The 27,450-nt window shown below is 43.2% G+C and overlaps 2 protein-coding genes across 3 annotated transcripts in view; one reads left to right on the top strand and one right to left on the bottom strand.

The window, feature by feature from the left end:
- On the top strand, positions 1-20,435 carry zgc:112332 (uncharacterized protein LOC553712 homolog). Its single transcript, XM_047024263.1, has 7 exons — positions 1-143; positions 735-850; positions 3,000-3,155; positions 3,685-3,789; positions 5,547-5,756; positions 18,285-18,477; positions 18,589-20,435. Exons 1-7 carry the CDS (start codon positions 130-132, stop codon positions 18,689-18,691), a joined length of 897 nt encoding a protein of 298 aa, XP_046880219.1. The 5' UTR covers positions 1-129; the 3' UTR covers positions 18,692-20,435.
- itgb1a (integrin, beta 1a) overlaps positions 20,436-27,450 on the bottom strand; it is a 20,776-nt gene continuing 13,761 nt past the window's right edge. Inside the window, exons 7-17 of one of the 2 annotated variants that reach the window (XM_047024257.1) lie at positions 27,256-27,411; positions 26,789-26,884; positions 25,891-25,980; positions 25,506-25,646; positions 25,010-25,221; positions 24,517-24,755; positions 24,190-24,412; positions 23,863-24,095; positions 23,479-23,645; positions 22,313-22,390; positions 20,436-21,752 (exon numbers count right to left, since the gene is read on the bottom strand). In XM_047024257.1, coding sequence (XP_046880213.1) covers positions 22,313-22,390; positions 23,479-23,645; positions 23,863-24,095; positions 24,190-24,412; positions 24,517-24,755; positions 25,010-25,221; positions 25,506-25,646; positions 25,891-25,980; positions 26,789-26,884; positions 27,256-27,411 — 1,635 coding nt within the window. In that variant the 3' untranslated portion in view covers positions 20,436-21,752. The remainder of the gene's footprint in view (positions 21,753-22,312; positions 22,391-23,478; positions 23,646-23,862; positions 24,096-24,189; positions 24,413-24,516; positions 24,756-25,009; positions 25,222-25,505; positions 25,647-25,890; positions 25,981-26,788; positions 26,885-27,255; positions 27,412-27,450) is intronic. The other variant, XM_047024258.1, reaches the window with a different exon arrangement.

Consider the following 27,450-nt stretch of genomic DNA (forward strand, 5'->3'; position numbering starts at 1 on the left):
CTGGCCGGGGTGGGCGGCGACAGCCGACACGGAACGTATCAACTGATGAATGTAAAGAGCAAACTTGAGTTAAGCTGTTGAGGTTCAACTTAAAGCGCCTCCGTGCTGAAGAAATCCTCACCAAGAACAATGCAAGCAATTAGGTAAGTCAGTGCCCCCTTTATCTGAATGATTCATCATATAATAGTCAGTTGTATTCACGTTTTTGTGTCTGAATATTGGACATAGAATTGGACGATCTATGATGTATATATTTTGAAAAACATCTTGTTTTACCCTTCATCACATTTCCTAACATTCAAAGTTCGTGAATTGTTCTGTGTGGACGATATTATACAGTATTAAGTACCTGGGTAGTGAGAATATTATTATTAGTAATACTATTATTATTAACATTTACATTTATTAGTGAACCAAACCTAATATTTTGGAACGTATTTGTTTCAGTCGCATCTCTCTATTAGTGCACAGATGGTGTAACTAAAGCCATTGTTATGTGCAAATCTCTGACTAACACTGTTTATTAATGAAAGAATCTGTTCCCCCTGTTGCCTTGGAGATGTCCAAATCTGGTGTTAGAAATCACTTTAGGAGGTGACGTGTGTTTGGTGAATGTGTTTGTCATAATACAGACATTCCTAATGATATTTCCTTTTCTTGAAACACTGTTGAATGTACAGTGTGCCTCAATATGGCTATGTTGAACATGACCTATATGACTGTGTGTGTGTCAGGAACTGTGTGTGTGGCCGTTGGTCATCCGACGTCAGGCTGGACGGCCAAACTGTCCTCATTACAGGAGCTAACACTGGGATTGGCAAGGAGACTGCTCGGGACCTGGCCAGGAGAGGTACACACACACACACTCAGAAACACACACTCACACACACACTCACTCACTCACACACACACATGCTTGGTGTCTATGAGTATTTCAGCTCTAAAAACCTGTGCGGGTGTCTGTGCTGCCGGCTGCAGGACTGAGCCTGCTGCTAGCCCTGCCTCTAGGTGTGGGGCTAACTCTGCCTCTAGGTGTGTGGCTGTGTCCTGCCTCTAGGTGTGGGGCTAGCCCTGCCTCTAGGTGTGTGGCTGTGTCCTGCCTCTAGGTGTGGGGCTAGCCCTGCCTCTAGGTGTGGGGCTGTGTCCTGCCTCTAGGTGTGTGGCTGTGTCCTGCCTCTAGGTGTGGGGCTAGCCCTGCCTCTAGGTGTGGGGCTGTGTCCTGCCTCTAGGTGTGGGGCTGTGTCCTGCCTCTAGGTGTGGGGCTGTGTCCTGCCTCTAGGTGTGTGGCTGTGTCCTGCCTCTAGGTGTGGGGCTAGCCCTGCCTCTAGGTGTGTGGCTGTGTCCTGCCTCTAGGTGTGGGGCTAGCCCTGCCTCTAGGTGTGGGGCTGTGTCCTGCCTCTAGGTGTGTGGCTAGCCCTGCCTCTAGGTGTGTGGCTGTGTCCAGGCTGCTGTGGTCCTGCTCCACCTCAGAAACAGGCTCCATTATAAACCCTGCTAGTGTGGGATAAGTCAGAGCAGGGGACAGAGAGGGCTTTGTTAGGGCCCCTCTCCTCAAGCTCCAGCACTCCACAGGGCACATAGGGACACACTAACACACGTACACACACACACACACTAACACACGTACACACACACACACACTAACACAAGTACACGCAGGGACACGGCAACACACTCACATACGCACACACACACACATGCACACAGATACAGGTACACACAGAAACACACACATATGCACTAACACATATACACACAGACACACACGCACTAACGAAGATAAAAGCTGGTTCTGGATACTTGATTTCTTTTGTTCCGTTGGCTGGATTTGAAAAGCTTCTTGTAGCACTCAGTACCTCTCACACACAAAGCTCAAGTGTGTGTGTTTGTGTCTGTGTCTGCTTTTGTGTGAATGAGTGTGTGTCTGTGAGTTCAGACAGTTTGTGTGTTCAGGCGTTGCTTCCCTGTAGTTGGGCAGATAAGCATAGCAGGGTAGACTGGAAAGGGATGGCTCTTTGTTTTTTGTCAAGTTTGAACTCAGAGGAATCAACTTGTTTATGTGTCTATTTCAAGAGTCGGATTTAAAAAAAATAGGATATTAGAACAAATACCTTAGTTGGATTGTTCCGTATGTAACCACGTAACCTTGGTTACATACGGAATCATCTGGAAATGTACAAGATTTTGCGTTGTCCATCAACAAGACAAACAGAAAGGATTCAACAAAAGTCAACTTTCATTTATTTGTCCTTGCAGCTCACTTCATCCCGTTCGATGTACAGCCTTGAAGACCCTCCATCAGTCTGCTCCCCTGTGCCTCACTGCTGCTGACAGACATGTCTGCTCCAGTCTGTGCACAAGTCAACTGATAAACAACATCTACAGTTTACCATGTAGTGTAAACTAACCAAAACCATTCTCTTTCTTTGGCAAATGTTTCCCCTGGCATGAAGTCATTGGGGATCATTGCTTAGTGAGCTCAGGGCTTGAGTCAGTTGTCCCCCCCTCACCACTCCCTTCACCCCTCCCTCCCCCCCTCACCCCTCCCTCCTCCCTCCCTTAGAACCCTCCGCTAAATTGTTTATTTATTGTTTGTATTTAATTATAATGAATCTGCTGCCAGGGAATTTAGGAAACCAAGATGTGTCCCACATTAGAACAGGGAGAGCAGAACAAAGCCATGATAGATTCCAGACTGAACACTCCAACGGAATGATGGTTCTTTGCCATAATTACTCGGAACTAGTTATTGTGGTATTGTGTGTGTGTGTGTGGGTGGGTATGTGTGTTTCTTTGTGTGTGTGCATGTTTCTTTGTGTGTGTGCCCTCATTTACCGCTGTCATGGTTCATTAAAAATGTTGTCTAAATGAGACAAAGTTGCTAAATGAGCTCTGAGAGCGCAGTCCACTGCTCTCTCATCCCAACGTCAGCCAAACAAAACAGTCCTGGAGATGACGACCAAGCCAGTGACCTGTTTACCGCTGACCTCTGACCCCAGGTGCTCGCATCATCATGGCGTGCAGAGACGTGGAGAAGGCGGAGTCTGCCAGGACGGAGATCATGGACGACGCCGGGAACGAGGAGGTGGTGGTGAGAAAGCTGGATCTCTCCAGCACCGCGTCCATCAGGGAGCTGGCTGAAATCATCAACAGGGGTACACCACTCCTTTCACAAGTGTTCCCTTTACTGTGAAACTGAAAAGTGTTTTATTTACTGTGACACTAAAGTGTTCATTTGCTGTGACACCAGGAGTGTTTACATAGTGCAGGGTATCACCAGATTGGACATAAACAAGCAAAAACAAGCAAAGAGTAAAATGAACACTGCTGGTGTTAAATGAAGACTGTAAGAACTTAACAAACAAATATACATGTATTTACTCTCTGAGTCTGTTGGGGTCACATCTTTGGGCAATAGGCCCGTGGTTCTGACTCAGTGGTGAGTAATTATGCGCCATAACGCCACATGATTGAGGCTATATTTGGATACAATTATATAAAAGCACCTTAGTTGCAATCTTGGTAAACCACCCGAAGCAGCAGTTTTTATAACTTTGATAAACTACCATCAGTAAAAATGCCCTCTGAAAAGCATCCCAAAATTTGAGGGAAAACAAGGACAGAAGTCTGTAATAAAATACGTTTAAAATATTTTCTAACTGTTGGTCGTGTTTGTGTTTCCAGAGGAGCAGCAGCTCAACATCCTCATAAACAACGCAGGCATCATGATGTGTCCATACTCTAAGACAACAGACGGCTTTGAGACGCAGTTCGGGGTCAATCACCTAGGTAACACACGTCACCTAGGAAACACACGTTAGGAAGTGTTCATGAAGAGGACTAACCTTAACCTTTACACAAGAACAAATGACAGACATGCATGTGCATGTAATCGACTTACCGTTTAGACACGGACTAAAGTACATAATGTTTCCTGTTATTTTGTCACAGACTTGACTCCATGAACACACAAACAAGTGCCTAGTGGGGACCCTATTACAACCAGTCCTATTTAGTGGATTCTTAATCTGATTATGTGATTAGCTATATTGAATTAGTATAGGCATGCAACTATTGCAGGAATGAATGTCTAGTTTTTTCCTTTGTTGTAAAGTTTGTTTGGGTGGGCTTACTTTGCTCTTGTTACTGTAGATCTCTCTGTAGGGTCCTGTCTAGACGACACCCAGTCACTGGTTCAGTTGGGTAGACAGTGTACTGACGTTAGGAATATATACACATATACCTATGGAGGACCAAACCTGCCACATTTACAAATGAATGAATAAATAAATGTCCACATCCATGCATTTAGACAGAAATAAACGAATATATGTATTAATTAATGCACAATTGTCAATCAATATTACCTTATAATGTACATGTATTTATGTATTTATTTGTGTATTCATTTATTTATTCATTCATTCATTCATTCATTCCTGTATTTCTTCATCTCTATATGTTAATGGTATGTGTCAATCAAAATAGGTAGGCGGTATTTGACACACCATTGGCTAATCGTTTTCAACACTTTGTATTCGATTATGTAGCCTTACATCCATCCTTGCTGTCATGGACAACATAGCCTACTTGGCCAGGCTGGCCAACCTCGTTGAAAAACAAAGATTTAATTCACAGTGTATGATATTTGGATAAACAAAAGATTTGACAACGTTAGTTATGGGCTAATCACTTAACACCCAACTTCACTATGCTGACCGGCCAACCATGTGTTTACCCCGATAAAAACGATATCTGATCAATTCTCAAAATGTAACGCTTGTGGCGCTTCAGGGCACTTCGTTAGCTAGATTGAATCTATGGCTCTGGATTGATTGCAATGTCTGAACGTCAGTTTCCACGCCTACTGGCCTCCTCTCATTATCATATTGGGAACAATGAATGAATGAATGAATAAATGAATGAATGAATAAATGAACACATGAATAAATGAATACATGAATGCATGAATAAATGAATACATGAATAAATAAGTGAATATATAAATGAATGAATAAATAAATCAATAAATCAATCAATAATTGAATACAAAAATGAATACATACATAAATGTAAAATATATGTAACTATTGATTGTCAATTGTGCATTAATTAATACATGCATTCGTTTATTTCTGTCCAAATGCATGGATGTGGACATTTATTTATTCATTCATTCATTTGTAAATAATGCAGGTTTGGTCCTCCGTATATAAACATAGTCACGGCTTTTCCTTTTGTGGCTGAAACCAGAGCCATAGAAAAAGACGTATTTTTCTATGGCTCTGGCTGAACCCAAGTCAAACTCACGTTACTTCCTCTAGGTCACTTCCTGTTGACCTTCCAGCTAGGAGCTGTGTTCATTTAGACTGAGCTCCCTTTCTGAACACATGGAAGCACATCCTGAGAATGTCCTTTCACACGACCCGCTTCCTCTGACCGTACATTTTGGTCAGATAGTTCAGGCATCTGCACCCTCTTGACCTTGTGTTGAGCCCTGCTCATGTGGCTGAACTCCACGCCAAACTCACGCTAACTTCCTTTAGGTCACTTCCTGTTGACCTACCTACTGCTGGACCTAATCAAGCGATCGGCGCCGGCTCGCATAGTGAACGTGGCGTCCGTGGCCCACACCTGGACGGGCCTGCGATTGGACGACATCAACAGCGAGCAAAGCTATGACAGCGTGAAAGCGTACGGACAGAGCAAGCTAGCCAACGTCCTGAGCACGCGCTCACTAGCCAAGCGTCTGCGAGGTAAGGCTTTGAGTTTTAGGGTTGATGACATGAACGCAGGGCTGAGTTGAGCAATATGACGGCCGAATTAGCGAGGGGGGGGGGGGGGGGGGGTGGGGTTAATTATCATTAATTCGCACTCTGGTTAGCATGTGTGTTTAGGATAAAATTACCAAAGGGGTTAGCATGTGTGTTTTGGATGAAATGACCAAAGGGGTGAACATGTGTTTTTCGGTGTAAATGACCAAAGGGGTTAGCATGTGTGTTTGTGTGTTTTGTTAGTGTGTATGTGTAATATGGGGTTAGTATGTGTTTTTTGGCGTAAATGACCAAAGGGGTTAGCATGTGTGTTTTGGTGTAAATGACCAAAGGGGTTAGCATGTGTGTTTTGGATGAAATGACCAAAGGTGTTAGAATCAGAAAGGGATTTATTCGCCATGAAAGTTTGCACAGACAGGGAATTTACTTTGGCAGGAAGGTGCATACAATAAACATATAGGAACCTAAAATTAAAATATGTGGACTATCTATACTAAGGGTACATACACTAGCAGTACTTAGTGGAATTAGAATTAAATAAAATGTACAAAAAAATATAAGTTGCCAATTACAATATGAGAATACAAATATTACAAAAGATACAAATGTACAAGATAGAATTGTGTAAATACAATGTGTTTTAAACAGGAAGTCATTTAGAGTCAGTGTGGACCCTTGGCCTTGTTGAAGAGGCCAACAGCGGAAGGGAAAAACACTTTTGGTGGCGTGAATTATTGGTCCTGATGGACCGCAGCCGTCTGCCGGAGGGGAGTGACTGAAACAGGGAGTGTCCAGGGTGGGAGGAGTCGGCCACAATCTGCCTCGCTCGCCTCAGGGTCCTCGTGGTGTGCAGATCCTCGAGGGAAGGCAGATTGCAGCCAATCACCGTCTCAGCAGTGCGGATGATACGCTGCAGCCTGCTCTTGTCCTTGGCAGTGGCAGCAGCGTACCAGACGGTGATGGAGGAGGTGAGGATGGACTCAATGATGGCTGAGTAGAAGTGCACCATCATTGTCTTTGGCAGGTTGAATATCTTCAGCTGCCGAAGGAAGTACATCCTCTGTTGTGCTTTCTTGATGAGGGAGCTGATGTTCAGTTCCCACTTGAGGTCCTGGGAGAGGATAGTGCCCAGGAAGCGGAAGGACTCCACAGTGTGTTTTTTTGGTGTTAATGACCAAAGGAGTTAGCATGTGTGTTTTGGTGTAAATGATCAAAGGGGTTGGTATGTGTGTTTTGGTTGAAATGACCAAAGGGGTGAGCATGTGTGTTTTGGATGAAATGACCAAAGGGGTTAGCATGTGTTTTGAATGAAATGACCAAAGGGGTTAGCATGTGTGTTTTGGATGAAATGACCAAAGGGGTGAGCATGTGTGTTTTGGATGAAATGACCAAAGGGGTTAGCATGTGTTTTGAATGAAATGACCAAAGGGGTGAGCATGTGTGTTTTGGATCAAACGACCAAAGGGGTGAGCATGTGTTTTTTGGTGTAAATGACCAAAGGGGTTAGCATGTGTCTTTTGGATGAAATGACCAAAGGGATTAGCATGTGTGTTTTGGATGAAATGACCAAAGGGGTGAGCATGTGTTTTTTGGTGTAAATGACCAAAGGGGTTAGCATGAGTGTTTTGGATGAAATGACCAAAGGGGTTAGCATGTGTGTTTAGGATGAAATGACCAAAGGGGTTAACGTGTGTTTTGGATGAAATGACCAAAGGGGTTAGTATGTGTTTTGGATGAAATGACCAAAGGGGTTTGGATGAAATGACCAAAGGGGTTAGCATGTGGGTTTTGGATCAAATGACCAAAATGGGTTGGCATGTGTGTTTCGGATGAAATGACCAAAGGGGTGAGCATGTATGTTTTGGATGAAATGACCAAAGGGGTGAGCATGTGTGTTTTGGTGTAAATGATCAAAGGGGTTGGTATGTGTGTTTTGGATGAAATGACCAAAGGAGTTAGCATGTGTGTTTTGGATGAAATGACCAAAGGGGTTAGCATGTGTTTTGAATGAAATGACCAAAGGGGTTAGCATGTGTTTTGAATGAAATGACCAAAGGGGTTAGCATGTGTGTTTTGGATGAAATGACCAAAGGGGTGAACATGTGTTTTTCGGTGTAAATGACCAAAGGGGTTAGCATGTGTGTTTGTGTGTTTTGTTAGTGTGTATGTGTAATATGGGGTTAGTATGTGTTTTTTGGCGTAAATGACCAAAGGGGTTAGCATGTGTGTTTTGGTGTAAATGACCAAAGGGGTTAGCATGTGTGTTTTGGATGAAATGACCAAAGGTGTTAGAATCAGAAAGGGATTTATTCGCCATGAAAGTTTGCACAGACAGGGAATTTACTTTGGCAGGAAGGTGCATACAATAAACATATAGGAACCTAAAATTAAAATATGTGGACTATCTATACTAAGGGTACATACACTAGCAGTACTTAGTGGAATTAGAATTAAATAAAATGTACAAAAAAATATAAGTTGCCAATTACAATATGAGAATACAAATATTACAAAAGATACAAATGTACAAGATAGAATTGTGTAAATACAATGTGTTTTAAACAGGAAGTCATTTAGAGTCAGTGTGGACCCTTGGCCTTGTTGAAGAGGCCAACAGCGGAAGGGAAAAACACTTTTGGTGGCGTGAATTATTGGTCCTGATGGACCGCAGCCGTCTGCCGGAGGGGAGTGACTGAAACAGGGAGTGTCCAGGGTGGGAGGAGTCGGCCACAATCTGCCTCGCTCGCCTCAGGGTCCTCGTGGTGTGCAGATCCTCGAGGGAAGGCAGATTGCAGCCAATCACCGTCTCAGCAGTGCGGATGATACGCTGCAGCCTGCTCTTGTCCTTGGCAGTGGCAGCAGCGTACCAGACGGTGATGGAGGAGGTGAGGATGGACTCAATGATGGCTGAGTAGAAGTGCACCATCATTGTCTTTGGCAGGTTGAATATCTTCAGCTGCCGAAGGAAGTACATCCTCTGTTGTGCTTTCTTGATGAGGGAGCTGATGTTCAGTTCCCACTTGAGGTCCTGGGAGAGGATAGTGCCCAGGAAGCGGAAGGACTCCACAGTGTGTTTTTTTGGTGTTAATGACCAAAGGAGTTAGCATGTGTGTTTTGGTGTAAATGATCAAAGGGGTTGGTATGTGTGTTTTGGTTGAAATGACCAAAGGGGTGAGCATGTGTGTTTTGGATGAAATGACCAAAGGGGTTAGCATGTGTTTTGAATGAAATGACCAAAGGGGTGAGCATGTGTGTTTTGGATGAAATGACCAAAGGGGTTAGCATGTGTTTTGAATGAAATGACCAAAGGGGTGAGCATGTGTGTTTTGGATCAAACGACCAAAGGGGTGAGCATGTGTTTTTTGGTGTAAATGACCAAAGGGGTTAGCATGAGTGTTTTGGATGAAATGACCAAAGGGGTTAACGTGCGTTTTGGATGAAATGACCAAAGGGGTTAGTATGTGTTTTGGATGAAATGACCAAAGGGGTTTGGATGAAATGACCAAAGGGGTTAGCATGTGGGTTTTGGATCAAATGACCAAAATGGGTTAGCATGTGTGTTTCGGATGAAATGACCAAAGGGGTGAGCATGTATGTTTTGGATGAAATGACCAAAGGGGTGAGCATGTGTGTTTTGGTGTAAATGATCAAAGGGGTTGGTATGTGTGTTTTGGATGAAATGACCAAAGGAGTTAGCATGTGTGTTTTGGTGTAAATGATCAAAGGGGTTGGTATGTGTGTTTTGGTTGAAATGACCAAAGGGGTGAGCATGTGTGTTTTGGATGAAATGACCAAAGGGGTTAGCATGTGTTTTGAATGAAATGACCAAAGGGGTTAGCATGTGTGTTTTGGATGAAATGACCAAAGGGGTGAGCATGTGTGTTTTGGATGAAATGACCAAAGGGGTTAGCATGTGTTTTGAATGAAATGACCAAAGGGGTGAGCATGTGTGTTTTGGATCAAACGACCAAAGGGGTGAGCATGTGTTTTTTGGTGTAAATGACCAAAGGGGTTAGCATGTGTGTTTTGGATGAAATGACCAAAGGGGTGAGCATGTGTGTTTTGGATGAAATGACCAAAGGGGTTAGCATGTGTTTTGAATGAAATGACCAAAGGGGTGAGCATGTGTGTTTTGGATCAAACGACCAAAGGGGTGAGCATGTGTGTTTTGGTGTAAATGATCAAAGGGGTTGGTATGTGTGTTTTGGATGAAATGACCAAAGGAGTTAGCATGTGTGTTTTGGTGTAAATGATCAAAGGGGTTGGTATGTGTGTTTTGGTTGAAATGACCAAAGGGGTGAGCATGTGTGTTTTGAATGAAATGACCAAAGGGGTTAGCATGTGTGTTTTGGATGAAATGACCAAAGGGGTGAGCATGTGTGTTTTGGATGAAATGACCAAAGGGGTGAGCATGTGTGTTTTGGATGAAATGACCAAAGGGGTTAGCATGTGTTTTGAATGAAATGACCAAAGGGGTGAGCATGTGTGTTTTGGATCAAACGACCAAAGGGGTGAGCATGTGTTTTTTGGTGTAAATGACCAAAGGGGTTAGCATGTGTCTTTTGGATGAAATGACCAAAGGGATTAGCATGTGTGTTTTGGATGAAATGACCAAAGGGGTGAGCATGTGTTTTTTGGTGTAAATGACCAAAGGGGTTAGCATGTGTGTTTTGGATGAAATGACCAAAGGGGTTAGCATGTGTGTTTAGGATGAAATGACCAAAGGGGTTAACTTGTGTTTTGGATGAAATGACCAAAGGGGTTAGTATGTGTTTTGGATGAAATGACCAAAGGGGTTTGGATGAAATGACCAAAGGGGTTAGCATGTGGGTTTTGGATCAAATGACCAAAATGGGTTAGCATGTGTGTTTCGGATGAAATGACCAAAGGGGTGAGCATGTATGTTTTGGATGAAATGACCAAAGGGGTGAGCATGTGTGTTTTGGTGTAAATGATCAAAGGGGTTGGTATGTGTGTTTTGGATGAAATGACCAAAGGAGTTAGCATGTGTGTTTTGGATGAAATGACCAAAGGGGTTAGCATGTGTTTTGAATGAAATGACCAAAGGGGTTAGCATGTGTTTTGAATGAAATGACCAAAGGGGTTAGCATGTGTGTTTTGGATGAAATGACCAAAGGGGTTAGTATGTGTTTTGGTGTAAATGACCAAAGGGGTTAGTATGTGTGTTTTGGTGTAAATGACCAAAGGGGTTAGCATGTGTGTTTTGGATGAAATGACCAAAGGGATTAGCATGTGTGTTTTGAATGAAATGACCAAAGGGGTTAGCATGTGTGTTTTGGATGAAATGACCAAAGGGATTAGCATGTGTGTTTTGAATGAAATGACCAAAGGGGTTAGCATGTGTGTTTTGGATTAAATGACCAAAGGGGTTAGTATGTGTTTTGGATCAAACGACCAAAGGGGTAGCATGTGTGTTTTGGATTAAATGACCAAAGGGGTTAGCATGTGTGTTTTGGTGTAAATGACCAAAGGGGTTAGCATGTGTGTTTTGGTGTAAATGACCAAAGGGGTTAGCATGTGTTTTTTGGTGTAAATGACCAAAGGGGTTAGCATGTGTGTTTTGGATGAAATGACCAAAGGAGTTAGCATGTGTGTTTTGGATGAAATGACCAAAGGGGTTAGTATGTGTTTTGGATGAAATGACCAAAGGGGTTAGTATGTGTGTTTTGGTGTAAATGACCAAAGGGGTTAGCATGTGTGTTTTGGATGAAATTACCAAAGGGGTTAGCATGTGTGTTTAGGATGAAATTACCAAAGGGGTTAACGTGTGTTTTGGATGAAATGACCAAAGGGGTTAGTATGTGTTTTGGATGAAATGACCAAAGGGGTTAGTATGTGTTTTGGATGAAATGACCAAAGGGGTTAGCATGTGGGTTTTGGATCAAATGACCAAAATGGGTTGGCATGTGTGTTTCGGATGAAATGACCAAAGGGGTGAGCATGTATGTTTTGGATGAAATGACCAAAGGGGTGAGCATGTGTGTTTTGGATGAAATGACCAAAGGGGTTAGTATGTGTTTTGGATGAAATGACCAAAGGGGTGAGCATGTGTGTTTTGGTGTAAATGATCAAAGGGGTTGGTATGTGTGTTTTGGATGAAATGACCAAAGGAGTTAGCATGTGTGTTTTGGATGAAATGACCGAAGGGGTTAGCATGTGTTTTGAATGAAATGACCAAAGGGGTTAGCATGTGTGTTTTGGATGAAATGACCAAAGGGGTTAGTATGTGTGTTTTGGTGTAAATGACCAAAGGGGTTAGCATGTGTGTTTTGGATGAAATGACCAAAGGGATTAGCATGTGTGTTTTGAATGAAATGACCAAAGGGGTTAGCATGTGTGTTTTGGATTAAATGACCAAAGGGGTTAGTATGTGTTTTGGATCAAACGACCAAAGGGGTAGCATGTGTGTTTTGGATTAAATGACCAAAGGGGTTAGCATGTGTGTTTTGGTGTAAATGACCAAAGGGGTTAGCATGTGTGTTTTGGATGAAATGACCAAAGGGGTTAGCATGTGTGTTTTGGATTAAATGACCAAAGGGGTTAGTATGTGTTTTGGATCAAACGACCAAAGGGGTAGCATGTGTGTTTTGGATTAAATGACCAAAGGGGTTAGCATGTGTGTTTTGGATGAAATGACCAAAGGGGTTAGCATGTGTGTTTTGGATGAAATGACCAAAGGGATTAGCATGTGTGTTTTGAATGAAATGACCAAAGGGGTTAGCATGTGTGTTTTGGATGAAATGACCAAAGGGGTTAGTATGTGTTTTGGATCAAACGACCAAAGGGGTAGCATGTGTGTTTTGGATTAAATGACCAAAGGGGTTAGCATGTGTGTTTTGTTGTAAATGACCAAAGGGGTTAGCATGTGTGTTTTGGTGTAAATGACCAAATGGGTTAGCATGTGTGTTTTGGATGAAATGACCAAAGGGGTTAGTATGTGTTTTGGATGAAATGACCAAAGGGTTTCATGTGTGTGTTTTGGATTAAATGACCAAAGGGGTTAGCTTGTGTGTTTTGGTGTAAATGACCAAAGGGTTTCGTGTGTGTGTTTTGGATGAAATGACCAAAGGGGTTAGCTTGTGTGTTTTGGATGAAATGACCAAAGGGGTTAGCATGTGTGTTTTGGATGAAATGACCAAAGGGGTTAGCATGTGTGCTTTGGTGTAAATGAGCAAAGGGGTTAGCATGTGTGTTTTGGATGAAATGACCAAAGGGGTTAACATGTGTGTTTCGGATGAAATTACTAAAGGGGTTAGCATATGTGTTTTGGATGAAATGACCAAAGGGGTTAGCATGTGTGTTTTGGATGAAATCACCAAAGGGGTTAGCATGTGTGTTTTGGATGAAATGACCAAAGGTGTTAGAATCAGAAAGGGATTTATTCGCCATGAAAGTTTGCACAGACAGGGAATTTACTTTGGCAGGAAGGTGCATACAATAAACATATAGGAACCTAAAATTAAAATATGTGGACTATCTATACTAAGGGTACATACACTAGCAGTACTTAGTGGAATTAGAATTAAATAAAATGTACAAAAAAATATAAGTTGCCAATTACAATATGAGAATACAAATATTACAAAAGATACAAATGTACAAGATAGAATTGTGTAAATGCAATGTGTTTTAAGCAGGAAGTCATTTAGAGTCAGTGTGGACCCTTGGCCTTGTTGAAGAGGCCAACAGCGGAAGGGAAAAACACTTTTGGTGGCGTGAATTATTGGTCCTGATGGACCGCAGCCGTCTGCCGGAGGGGAGTGACTGAAACAAGGAGTGTCCAGGTTGGGAGGAGTCGGCCACAATCTGCCTCGCTCGCCTCAGGGTCCTCGTGGTGTGCAGATCCTCGAGGGAAGGCAGATTGCAGCCAATCACCGTCTCAGCAGTGCGGATGATACGCTGCAGCCTGCTCTTGTCCTTGGCAGTGGCAGCAGCGTACCAGACGGTGATGGAGGAGGTGAGGATGGACTCAATGATGGCTGAGTAGAAGTGCACCATCATTGTCTTTGGCAGGTTGAATATCTTCAGCTGCCGAAGGAAGTACATCCTCTGTTGTGCTTTCTTGATGAGGGAGCTGATGTTCAGTTCCCACTTGAGGTCCTGGGAGAGGATAGTGCCCAGGAAGCGGAAGGACTCCACAGTGTGTTTTTTTGGTGTTAATGACCAAAGGAGTTAGCATGTGTGTTTTGGTGTAAATGATCAAAGGGGTTGGTATGTGTGTTTTGGTTGAAATGACCAAAGGGGTGAGCATGTGTGTTTTGGATGAAATGACCAAAGGGGTTAGCATGTGTTTTGAATGAAATGACCAAAGGGGTTAGCATGTGTGTTTTGGATGAAATGACCAAAGGGGTGAGCATGTGTGTTTTGGATGAAATGACCAAAGGGGTTAGCATGTGTTTTGAATGAAATGACCAAAGGGGTGAGCATGTGTGTTTTGGATCAAACGACCAAAGGGGTGAGCATGTGTTTTTTGGTGTAAATGACCAAAGGGGTTAGCATGTGTCTTTTGGATGAAATGACCAAAGGGATTAGCATGTGTGTTTTGGATGAAATGACCAAAGGGGTTAACGTGTGTTTTGGATGAAATGACCAAAGGGGTTAGTATGTGTTTTGGATGAAATGACCAAAGGGGTTTGGATGAAATGACCAAAGGGGTTAGCATGTGGGTTTTGGATCAAATGACCAAAATGGGTTAGCATGTGTGTTTCGGATGAAATGACCAAAGGGGTGAGCATGTATGTTTTGGATGAAATGACCAAAGGGGTGAGCATGTGTGTTTTGGTGTAAATGATCAAAGGGGTTGGTATGTGTGTTTTGGATGAAATGACCAAAGGAGTTAGCATGTGTGTTTTGGATGAAATGACCAAAGGGGTTAGCATGTGTTTTGAATGAAATGACCAAAGGGGTTAGCATGTGTTTTGAATGAAATGACCAAAGGGGTTAGCATGTGTGTTTTGGATGAAATGACCAAAGGGGTTAGTATGTGTTTTGGTGTAAATGACCAAAGGGGTTAGTATGTGTGTTTTGGTGTAAATGACCAAAGGGGTTAGCATGTGTGTTTTGGATGAAATGACCAAAGGGATTAGCATGTGTGTTTTGAATGAAATGACCAAAGGGGTTAGCATGTGTGTTTTGGATTAAATGACTAAAGGGGTTAGTATGTGTTTTGGATCAAACGACCAAAGGGGTAGCATGTGTGTTTTGGATTAAATGACCAAAGGGGTTAGCATGTGTGTTTTGGTGTAAATGACCAAAGGGGTTAGCATGTGTGTTTTGGATGAAATGACCAAAGGGGTTAGCATGTGTGTTTTGGATTAAATGACCAAAGGGGTTAGTATGTGTTTTGGATCAAACGACCAAAGGGGTAGCATGTGTGTTTTGGATGAAATGACCAAAGGGGTTAGCATGTGTGTTTTGGTGTAAATGACCAAAGGGGTTAGCATGTGTGTTTTGGATGAAATGACCAAAGGGGTTAGCATGTGTGTTTTGGATGAAATGACCAAAGGGATTAGCATGTGTGTTTTGAATGAAATGACCAAAGGGGTTAGCATGTGTGTTTTGGATGAAATGACCAAAGGGGTTAGTATGTGTTTTGGATCAAACGACCAAAGGGGTAGCATGTGTGTTTTGGATTAAATGACCAAAGGGGTTAGCATGTGTGTTTTGGTGTAAATGACCAAAGGGGTTAGCATGTGTGTTTTGGATGAAATGACCAAAGGGGTTAGCATGTGTGTTTTGGATTAAATGACCAAAGGGGTTAGTATGTGTTTTGGATCAAACGACCAAAGGGGTAGCATGTGTGTTTTGGATGAAATGACCAAAGGGGTTAGCATGTGTGTTTTGGTGTAAATGACCAAAGGGGTTAGCATGTGTGTTTTGGATGAAATGACCAAAGGGGTTAGCATGTGTGTTTTGGACGAAATGACCAAAGGGGTTAGTATGTGTTTTGGATCAAACGACCAAAGGGGTAGCATGTGTGTTTTGGATTAAATGACCAAAGGGGTAAGCATGTGTGTTTTGGTGTAAATGACCAAAGGGGTTAGCATGTGTGTTTTGGTGTAAATGACCAAATGGGTTAGCATGTGTGTTTTGGATGAAATGACCAAAGGGGTAAGCGTGTGTGTTTTGGATGAAATGACCAAAGGGGTTAGTATGTGTTTTGGATGAAATGACCAAAGGGTTTCATGTGTGTGTTTTGGATTAAATGACCAAAGGGGTTAGCATGTGTGTTTTGGATGAAATGACCAAAGGGGTTAGCATGTGTGTTTTGGATGAAATGACCAAAGGGATTAGCATGTGTGTTTTGGTGTAAATGACCAAATGGGTTAGCATGTGTGTTTTGGATGAAATGACCAAAGGGGTAAGCGTGTGTGTTTTGGATGAAATGACCAAAGGGGTTAGTATGTGTTTTGGATGAAATGACCAAAGGGTTTCATGTGTGTTTTGGATTAAATGACCAAAGGGGTTAGCATGTGTGTTTTGGATGAAATGACCAAAGGGGTTAGCATGTGTGTTTTGAATGAAATGACCAAAGGGGTTAGCATGTGTGTTTTGGATGAAATGACCAAAGGGGTTATTATGTGTTTTGGATCAAACGACCAAAGGGGTAGCATGTGTGTTTTGGATTAAATGACCAAAGGGGTTAGCATGTGTGTTTTGGTGTAAATGACCAAAGGGGTTAGCATGTGTGTTTTGGTGTAAATGACCAAATGGGTTAGCATGTGTGTTTTGGATGAAATGACCAAAGGGGTAAGCGTGTGTGTTTTGGATGAAATGACCAAAGGGGTTAGTATGTGTTTTGGATGAAATGACCAAAGGGTTTCATGTGTGTGTTTTGGATTAAATGACCAAAGGGGTTAGCATGTGTGTTTTGGTGTAAATGACCAAAGGGTTTCGTGTGTGTGTTTTGGATGAAATGACCAAAGGGGTTAGCTTGTGTGTTTTGGATGAAATGACCAAAGGGGTTAGCATGTGTGTTTTGGATGAAATGACCAAAGGGGTTAACATGTGTGTTTCGGATGAAATGACTAAAGGGGTTAGCATATGTGTTTTGGATGAAATGACCAAAGGGGTTAGCATGTGTGTTTTGGATGAAATGACCAAAGGGGTTAGCATGTGTGTTTCGGATGAAATGACTAAAGGGGTTAGCATATGTGTTTTGGATGAAATGACCAAAGGGGTTGGCATGTGTGTTTTGGATGAAATGACCAAAGGGGTTAGCATGTGTTTTTTTGTGAAAATGACCAAAGGGGTTTGCATTAGTTTTTTGGTGTAAATGACCAAAGGGGTTAGTATGTGAGTGATGAAATTAGTATCAGGGTTCAAATTACGGGAGAGTTCGGGGGGGTTGACCCCCCTAAATCAGACTTGAACCCCCGATAGGTAAAAACAACAGATAGGGGGGATGGTATATTTATATATCGTTCTTGCCTGTAATCGTACCCCCCCCCCCCCCCCCCCCCCCCGATTATCATTATATATTTTGCTCTATGAAAATATCATGCAGAATATCAAAGTGCATAGTGCTTCGGTGGTCAGAGTCATGGAACGGTCTGTATTTACTAGGAATAATCGCAAAGTACTCTCATATCAGCTACCAGGCACAGTGAACACAAATATTACTACAGTGCAACATAACTCCTGTTAAGGCTGATTGACAGGATGGCTTTGGAACAGACACGGGTGTTTTGGCTCCGCTCACGCAGGGAGAATAATATATCCTGTTTCTAGGTCTTCTCGACAGGATGTTAAAGATTGTAGAGAATGTCCAGCATTTGACATCCTTAAGGACAGCCTCTCTGTCAACACAAGATAAAACAGAATGAGAGGAAGCATGTGGTTGTCCCTGTGTGTGTCTGTAAATGTGTGTGAGTACCACGTGTGTGAATTTGCGTGTCGTTGTGTGCGTGTGTGAGAGTGTGTGTTTAAGTTTGGGTGTATGAAGTGTTTAGGCCTGTGTGTATTTAAGTTTAGGTGCATGTGTGTCAAGAGTGTGTGTGGGTGTGTAAGGGAACACGTGTGCCGTATGGGGCTGTTGGCACTGGGCTGCATACACACATTTCCTCAAATATTTATAGAAGAAGTTCATTGGGATGCAAGTTGGAGAACAAGAGCATGGGGGGGAAACTGGCCACCATCTACTGACCTGTGTGGTCTGAGTGGTGTGTCTTTGCCGTTTGTAACAAATAAATGTTCCGCGATTATTGGTCCGGTTCCTCTTAACTGTTTCCTTGTGACCTCACCTGTGTCATACAGTTTAAACTACTTCTAAATAGTTCAAATCCTACGTGAGCTAACGTTCGTATAAACAAAAATAGAACAAATACAAACATGAAATTCACAACTTCTGCCTAAAATGTAGTTGTTGTTTTTTCTTTTCTGTTTTTACATTCATCAAGGTATTTATTTAGCAGGCGCCCTGACTGTATATGATAACCTACACATGTATGTGCAAGTGGCATGTAAGCATGTAGCGTGTGTTCCTGGCAGGGACGGGGGTGAGTGTGTTCTCGCTGCATCCCGGGGTGGTGCGGTCAGACCTGTGGAGACACCTGAACACAGGGGTTCAGCTGGCTGTCAAGGTGTTCAGCATCTTCAGCAAGACTACAGTGGAAGGAGCCCAGACCAGCATCTACTGTGCTGTTCAGCCCGGTCTAGAGGCAGAGAGTGGGGGGTACTATAGGTACACACACAGCATGTTTGGCCCTACTCAAATCTTGTGTGTGTAGTGGTAGGATCATGCTTGGTTCTCATGGTCTTTTGTGTGTGCATGTGCGTTTGTGTGTGTAAACAGCGACTGTGCTCCAGCTCGTTGCTCCAGAGCGGCGTCGGATGAGGAGCTTGCAGAGAAGCTGTGGGAGGTCAGCTGCAAGATGCTGGAGCTCACCTGGGAGTAGAGACTGGCCACGCCCAGCTGTCCCAGGGCCACGCCCACGCCCACCCGCCCACACCCAGCCGCTCCAACGCCCACGCCCAGCTGCCCTGACGTCCACTACAGTACTTCAGATTCCTTTCACTTGCCAGGTCCACAATCTACTACACTGTCCTACAGTGTAGAAACACTGCTGTCTACATTCTGGAATCCCATTCTACGTTCTAGAGTCCCACTCTGCGTTCTAGAAAAACCATTCTACATTTAAAAGAGAACACTTCATTTTACGTCCTGGAATCCAGTTCTACGTTCTAGAATATCGTTTTTATACATTCTAGAACACTGCCGTGATTAATGTTTTATCATGAATTACGAGGAAGGCAATCATTTTTGTTTGTATTGTCCCAGGTTGAACACAATGTATGAAGTGTTTCTGTAGTTTGACTCCTGTGTAAATAGTAGTATTATCTCGTCATTACTATCACAAAGAAAAACTGAGTATTACATAAAAACAACTGTTGTATGGTTCACAAGAATGAAAGTGCATCACTTTCAGCTGTTTAGAAGCTGAGGGAGTAGTTTTACTGGTTCTATAGATCAGGGTATCGTCAGTATTATGGGAAAACTTCATTGTGTGTATATATCAATATTGTCTAGTTTAGTTTCAGTTAGATTAAAATGTACATGGTTGTGATCTATGGTAGCATAATTATTTACATACATTACCAGATTGTGTATGAAGTATTCATCAGTCATTCACAAATTTTTCTCCTACCCTGTGTGAAGTAAATTCAAGACTGCTTTGTTGTAAAAAAAAGTGTTTGGCAGGATTACTTGGCCCAACAGCAAGGCTTTCTAGGTTTACACATGACTGTGTGCATGACTAAAAAGCTGCTGCAAGGATTAAGAGGAATTTGGTTCTGAACCCTGGGTTGGCATGGTCAAACTGAACCTTGTCTGTTCATCAGCACACTATACAATGGTCTCACAAGCCCCGCGGCCCACCTAACCTCATGAGTTTCTTGGAACCTGTGGGTGGTCCATAACTAAGAAGAATAGGCCTAGACTTCCATGTGATTCCTGCAATTAGATGTTATTTTGCTCAAAACACAGGGCGAGAACCGTATGTTTGTAACACAGTGAAGCATAGCTCCGCAATGGTTACGGTGACAATTAAGAGGATCAAATTAAAGAATGACCAGTATTTAGTCAACGTAATCTCCTTGTAGTCGTATCCTTAGCTAACCTTGTGTAGTACAGTTATGCCAGTATGGTTTTATTGTGTTGTTACTTTGATTGTGTTTTAATGTGTGTCTATTTGCTCTGTACTGTGCCTCTCGGAGGACAGTAACGTTTTTTAAGTCCAGGGATGGAGACTGTGCTAGGCAACAGCTGTATCGTTGTTGGCTTGTAATTATTTGTATTGTTCAGTTCTACAGAAGCTTCTTGGAGAAGAAAAATCTACCGGACAGCTATCAGGCCCAGATGTGATAAAAGGTTTAGATTTTTTTATTTTACCTTTTGAAAACAGTTGTGTCTTAACTTTCAAAAAAAAAAAATCAACCTTTCGAAACTTTTTTTCCAAAAATATATTTTCAACCTGATGACAGCTTGTTTCCAGCTCCTTTAAAAATACATATTTTTAAAACTGTTTTTGTTAGACTTTCCTTCAGATTTGTTTTTAAACCTTTGGAAACTTTAGTCCTTGGTTGTTGTCTACCTCGACAAGTGCGTGACTACGTGTGCTTCATAAATAAATCAGTACCATACAAGTTTGAAATTTTATTTAATAAATAAATTCAAAAACAGCGTTTGGAGAGGATAACAAATATTTATGAAGTGAAAACAATGATAATGTGGTGTTGAGCCATAGTGTTTAGGAGACAATGCCCTTCCCAGTTCTTGAACAATTATAAAACCAGCAACTGCAGGGCTATGTACAGTACAGTATAGAATGATGGAGATAATGTCTTCAGAACTACAATAGCGTAATACCAATATTTTGTTCATTTAGCAGACGCTTGTATCCATAGCAACATAGTGAAGGAATTGCACCTGTCAACTCATCGTCTGCAGTCAAATGCTCTAACCACCGGGCTATAGCCATCTCCATCTCCTTAAGCTCACAATAAGCTCACAATTGGCAACAGAGATACAGGATAAGACGGCATTGGGGCACTCATATTTGAACACAGAAACGACCTGAGACAGAATTAAAACATTCATATGAAAGCTCATTATTATCCTCGAAATACATCTTGGAAATAGATTGAATTTGACTTTCAATAATTTGGAGAATAGATTTTACAATTTGTTTTTACTTTGTACAAATAATACAAATGTGTTTTTAATCCCTTGAAACAACACAGTTGTTTAACGCAAAGATTAATCAAAATTGGATGAAAGTTACAAACCCAAATTTGTAAAATTCTGGCTCAATGTTTCATCCATCCCCGTAAAATAAAACTTCACCTCATGAAAATCTTAGCTACTGTATGGTCACAATGCAACCCAACCCAACAGCAAACCAAGACAATAACCATTGACTGGCTTTATGATTGCATACAACCTTGATACAACAATAATCCAAGTATTGTATGGGATGTCTAATGTATAAACACATACATCAGGTTGGCCATATGAATGATTGCAAACTCCAGTACAACTTTGCAGAAGATCTGTTTTAAATTCAGATTAGGTCCCTCACACTAACAGGAGGTCATTTTAAAAGTTCATGTCCACATTATTTGAGGAAAAAGCACAACATTTTGCCTATACCAGTCCTGTGGCAAATGACATTTCAATTTCTGCAACAAAGTGCACTTAAAAGTACGTATATACAATTACAACACACACTGTACACATGTCAGAACGCAACGCAAAGAAATTATGAATGAATTCATTAGTTAATGAAAGTGTAGTGTCTAAATGTGTTATAGCAACAAAGCGACAAAACAACAGGCCAGATTTGACCCTCACACCGTGCCCGAGGACTGAATGAACAGTGTAGTTCCAGGAGCTCATTTGCCTTCATATTTAGGATTGATCACGGTTGTAACAGCACTCTTGTAGATGGGGTTTTCACCCTGAAATACACAAAGGAAACAGTTAGGTCATTGGTCCAGACATTAGGTCTAAATGCTGTTGCTGGACAAGGTTAAAACTGTGGGTGTCACAAATATGAACCCATTAGTTTATTCACGAAAAGCATCTTTACACAGTAGCAACCATATGTTGAAACACACAGTAATTGCCATTTAAATGCTAAATATTTGTGCTATTAACACCTTAAGAGAGCATTTGTGTGAAATCCATCTAAAACTTGTTATATCTTATTACAAATGAACAACACAACATGCCATTTTAATCACACTTTCAGAACCATATTAAACAGCACCAATGATGCAGACTGAAAATAAAAAACGGTTCCTGTGCTGGAGGTGAATGTTGTTTTTTGCACAACATGCACTGCTCAGTGTATTTAAGGTTTAAATCATTCTAACCAAACATCTAATTAGATAAAAGAAACAGGGACATTAGAGAAGTCAGATGAGATAGAATAAAGCCACACACACACAGAGACACACACACACACACAAAATCACATGCAGAAAAGGGGTGACGTGCTGAGGAAAGAAATACAAACTTATAGAACTGCAGCTTTACGCCCATAGTTGGGGTTCTGGAACTTATTAATAGGACTCTTGTATATAGGATTCTCTTGCTACTTGTAGAGAAGGATGTACAGATTTCAGAGGACAAGAAGACAGAGGACAGAAAGGGAAAGCATGAATGAAAGAGTCGGAGAGGAATGACAACAAAAAAAAACAGAATTAAAAAAGGAGATAAATATATTTTTATGTTAAATAAAATACCTTAAAATAAAACTCCAGAAAAAGGTGTCGTGAAAATAGGCAATGGTAATGTTTACACCACACCCATGAGAACCCACACAGATCTCAACCTTCTCATTACCCTTTAAGATTCATCAACGATCCAGCCATTTAACTCTCAGTCGAGGCATATCAGTCTCCAAGTTTGTTTGTGTAGTGGGTATGATTCACTGGCCACAATGAGAGGCCTGTGAGGACTTGGTACCCTGCCTCCCTCATGTGGAGGGCCTGGGAGTGATCACGACAAACTGACTGATCAAACCCTAGACCCAAGTTCAGTGGTTGCATTTTGACATCTAACTGCAGTACTGGTATTTCAACACTAGGTGGAAGCATACTGTTAACCTTGTCTGGTGGAGAGACGTGAAAAAGAGGAGGGTCTTTGGCCCCACCCATGAAAAGAGCGCAATCTGAGGAAGGTATCTGAGATGACCAAAAAAGTCCCTTGTCTCACTCAGTCCCAATGTTGACCAGATGTTTTTGAAAGCACAAGATTCAATGGAATTAGGAGAATGCAAGGGGAGGGTGGAACAATATTGAGAAACCGTCAAAGTGGCTGTTGTTGTACTCTGATACACAGCTCTCCCTTGGGAAGTTCACTACCTTGTACTGCTTGAGATATGGCCTACTAAAATGGGAATGCTGCCTGGGAATCTCCACTACCTTCACATCACTGTCATGACACAGCCACAGCAGGTCCCCAGAACGTTTCCCTGCATGTTTCCTGCCCCACTGCGCCCCCTGCCAGTCCCTCGGTGTATTCTGTATATCCACTTATCTCTCTGTACCCCGCAACAGCAAGCATATTCAGCCACAGCTACACCCGTTCCAAACTGCTCACTCTCACTACACTGCCTCGGCCTCTGGTGGACTGTCTACTCTCTGCGGTGGTTGTAGCCTTCCTTCTCCACTCTCTTACCGTGTCCCACTTGGCGTTCATCTTCTCCTTCTCAAACTTGGCAAACTCCCTCCTGTCGTGGATGATCATGAGCAGCTTCCAGATCAGCAGCAGGGCTAAGCCAATCAGAACGATGCCCGCCACCACGCCCGCCACGATAGGGATGATTGGCGGGCCGGAGGGACAGTCTAGACAACATGGACACACACGCACGCAATCAATTCACCTTCCTGTACCAGGAAAATGGAAAAAAAAAATGTTATCAAGGGTCGAGAGCTGAGCTATGATGTTTACCTTCCTCTTGGGTTGGAAAAAAGTATTTAAAAACAAAAACCTACAGAATAACAACACAACCCTCCACTTCCCTCCTTCCCTCCTTCCCTCCCTCCACCTCCCTCCTCTTACCCAGCGTCTCCACCACGTGCACCTCCTTCTCAGTCTTGTTGTTGACGGCGTAGGTGTAGTAGAACCAGCAGTCGTTGGCGTCCCTCTCCTTGCAGTGCATGAGGGGGAAGGCCTGACCTGGCTGGGGCAGCATGTCGCGGTCCTTCACCTTGATCAGGTTGAAGTAGCTGCAGTCTCTCTCACAGTTGTCCTTCTTCTCTCCAGTTCCAAAGGCCCTACACTGGACACACTCTCTGCAGGGGAAGGGCTTCTGTTACACCCAACACACACACACACCTATGTCCTCACAGACAGAGCCGTGCTGACAAAGCAAGATTCCACACTCACTTGTGTTCCGCACACACTCCGGGGCAGGTGGGGCAGATCTCGCAGGTGGGGCCCTGGAACTTGGGGTCTGTACATTTGCAGGTGCCACACTCGCAGGTCCCCCGGCCGTTACAGATCTGCTTGTTGGAGGCCAGGCAGGTGGAGTTGTCCAGGGAGCAGTCGCAGGCGCTGCCTGTCCAGTTGGCATCGCAGATACACATCCTGCACTCACAGCGCCCATGGCCTGGCAACAAACCATATAGTATTTGCATTGTCCTTTTCACAAGCAATGTCACAGAGGGCTTCACACACACACACACACACACACACACACACACAGTCCCGTACCTCCACACAGCTTGTTGTTGGAGCGGTCACAGTTGAAGTTGTCACACTCGCAGAACTTTCCGCTGTAGCGTTCCTCAGGGTTCTCCCTCTTCTTGCACTCACAGGTTCCACACACGCAGTCTCCGTTGTTGCTGCAGATGTCCGTGCCGTTGTCCTTGCGGCAGTTCTTGTCCATGTCCTCGCTGGACACCTCGTTGGTGCTACACTCACACTGTCTGCCGATCCGCCCCTCGTTACACCTGGTGGGGGGGCAGCATGACAACCATCATGTGTCATGTAACTGGGAGGGTCAGTGAGCAGCCCTGCCAAATGAAGTTGTGTCCTTGGGCAAGGCACTTCACCCTATGTGCCTTGGGGGGGAATGTCCCTGTACTTACTGTAAGTCGCTCTGGATAAGAGCGTCTGCTAAATGACTAAATGTAAATGTTGCTGTAGCAACTGTGGAACGAGTCGCCTCAAAGCAGAGACGTTCCGGCGGGAGCTCAGGACTCACTTGCAGGCGCCACACTCGTAGGTGCCGTTGCCGTTGTGGCAGAGCTTGCTCTTGGGGATGCGGTCTTTGTGGCAGTCGCACTCGCAGATGAAGCTCAGAGTGATCTCCAGCTCCTCGGTGAAGCCCAGCGGCTTGATCTTGATCACCTCAGACTTGCTTGGGTCAGCCTGGTTGGGACAGCCCTTCGACGTCACGCTGATGTTGAACGATACCTGCGAGAGAGAGAGATAGAGAGACAGAGAGAGACAGAGAGAGAGACACAGAGAGAGACAGAGAGAGAGAGAGACAGACAGAGAGAGACAGGTGGACTTGGCTCCAACACGGAAACAAACTGGCCACGTCTACATTGATGCACGCCTTGCTGCAAATGTCCGACTTTTGTTGGCAATATCTTCTACTTCGTTGGGTAATTTTCCTCAATTCATCAATCATCTGACCCAGTTCCACTCATAGAAAAACAGATGAATGTTGACAACAGTTTGGACTGTCATCCTACCTCGTCGCCAATGGAGATGTTGGAGCATTTCCGTCCGTTCTCGCCGTCGTTGACCACGCCGTTCTTGCAGTGGGCTCGGTACGCCAGGCTCACGCCTTCCGGAAGCTTGCTGTTCTCCAGAATCACCTCAGAGGAGAGAGACTGCCAGGACAGAGACACACCGGCTAACACTGTCATCACCCAGACACACAAGCAGATCAGAGGCTCTAAATATTATAACCCTAACCCTATCATAGAGACACACACAGAGACGGTCAGAAGAAAGTCAATACAGGGACTGTCACCATGAAACAACAGAAACGGCAAATGTTGTGGTTATTTAGTAGTCAAAGAGTAGTCAAAGTCTCATTCTGAAAAAGAGATGTCTTTGCAGATCTATCCTCACGTTGTACGCATCGATAATCAGGTTGATGACGTTGCTGGAGTTAGCAGACAGCGTTCCCACTGCAGACTTTGGAATGAGGTTCTTCAGCTCCTGGAAGGAAATAAAACCCAGTCAGTAAATCTTCTGGGTGGTGGAGTCAAAGAACCCTCCCCTGGCTTTTCACAAGGACACATTAGTTTTTCCTATTTCTCCTGACCTACTTAGCTTGACGTGCATCTTTTCTGTGATACCCAGAGTGATGCAGTAACCACAATAATGAAATAATTTATTACATAATTTGACTATTATGGCATTGCACATGTAGACAGATTCAGGCTTAGCGGCAACATCTAAATAACTAGACTGTCACACTATGTAAAAGGTTTGAAGTTTAAGCACTGGCCATATTGTACATAGAAAAGGGACATTATCAAACTGTTGAAGTCCATCAGACATCAAAGGCAGTAGGGCAGAAAGAAATTATCAGAGATGCTAGCCAATGCTACCGCTAACAAGAGGCAGATGCTGCAGGCCAGCATTAAGACTTCTGTGCTATTCAAACACTTGGGCCTCCTCCAACCACCACATCAAAAACTTAAAACTTGGACAATGCAAGGCGAAACAGCGAGAAAAAGAAGGAAAGATGGAGAGAGAGGGAGAGGGAGAGAGAGAGACCGAGGGAGAGAGAGCAACAGAGGGAGAGAGAGAGCTAGAGAGGGAGGGAGAGAGAGAGGGAGAGACAGAGGGAGAAAGAGACAAAGAGAGAGAGAGATAGAAAGAGAGAAAGGGAGAGAGAGATAGAAAGAGGGGAGAGAGAGAGAGAAATAAATGGGGTGGAAAGACAGGGAGCAAGGGAATAAAAAGTGAGGGGCATATTGAGAGAGATATGGGGCAGATGGAGAGGGGAAGAGAGACTAACCTTATACACAGGCTGGAACTCTTCAGTGACAGCAAAGATAGTCTGTATGTTGTTATCACTCAGCTTCTGAACAAGGTGGGCGATCGAGGGGTAGTCCTGATATAGGGTACAAAAGAGAGAAGCTCTTAAGATCATGGCCGCGTTCCACCCAAGTATATGTTTCTTGGGTGTCAGCCTCAACTCGGGGAATGTGGAAATAAATCACTGGAATGAATACTTCAGAGGAAATCCGAGGAAAATAAGTTATGTAACTGTCCCCCACAGATATTACCATAGGGGAATGATCTTATATAGCTTTGTGGTTAGAGCATTTGACTGCATACCAAGAAGCCAAAGGTTCTAATTCCCCCTGTAACCTAACATTGTTTTTTTTTTTGTAAAAAGCATCTGCTAAATGAATACTCTTTATTATAGAAGCCAAACTGCACATACGTAAGTGGTTTGACATACAACACAATACTACATACGTAGTAGTGGCTCATGGTGTACATGTTGTTCTCCAGGTGGCATTTCCCGTCGTTGGGAAGGACGATGCCACCTAGCTTGCCGTCGCCAGCGAAGTGGAAGCCAGCGTCCGTGGAGAAGACCAGCAGACGAGTAACGTTCCTCCAACCGATGTTGGGCTGTGAGAGGAGAGAGAGAGAGAGAGAGAGAGGGAGAGG

This window comes from Hypomesus transpacificus, chromosome 8 (assembly GCF_021917145.1).
Source record: "Hypomesus transpacificus isolate Combined female chromosome 8, fHypTra1, whole genome shotgun sequence".
NCBI lineage: Eukaryota > Metazoa > Chordata > Actinopteri > Osmeriformes > Osmeridae > Hypomesus > Hypomesus transpacificus.

Excerpts from the sequence above, each read along its gene's own strand:
- zgc:112332 (XM_047024263.1), top strand. Across the intron at positions 5,757-18,284 it reads ACTAGCCAAGCGTCTGCGAG|GGACGGGGGTGAGTGTGTTC; the intron begins GTAAGGCTTTGA and ends TGTTCCTGGCAG. Across the intron at positions 18,478-18,588 it reads GAGAGTGGGGGGTACTATAG|CGACTGTGCTCCAGCTCGTT; the intron begins GTACACACACAG and ends GTGTGTAAACAG.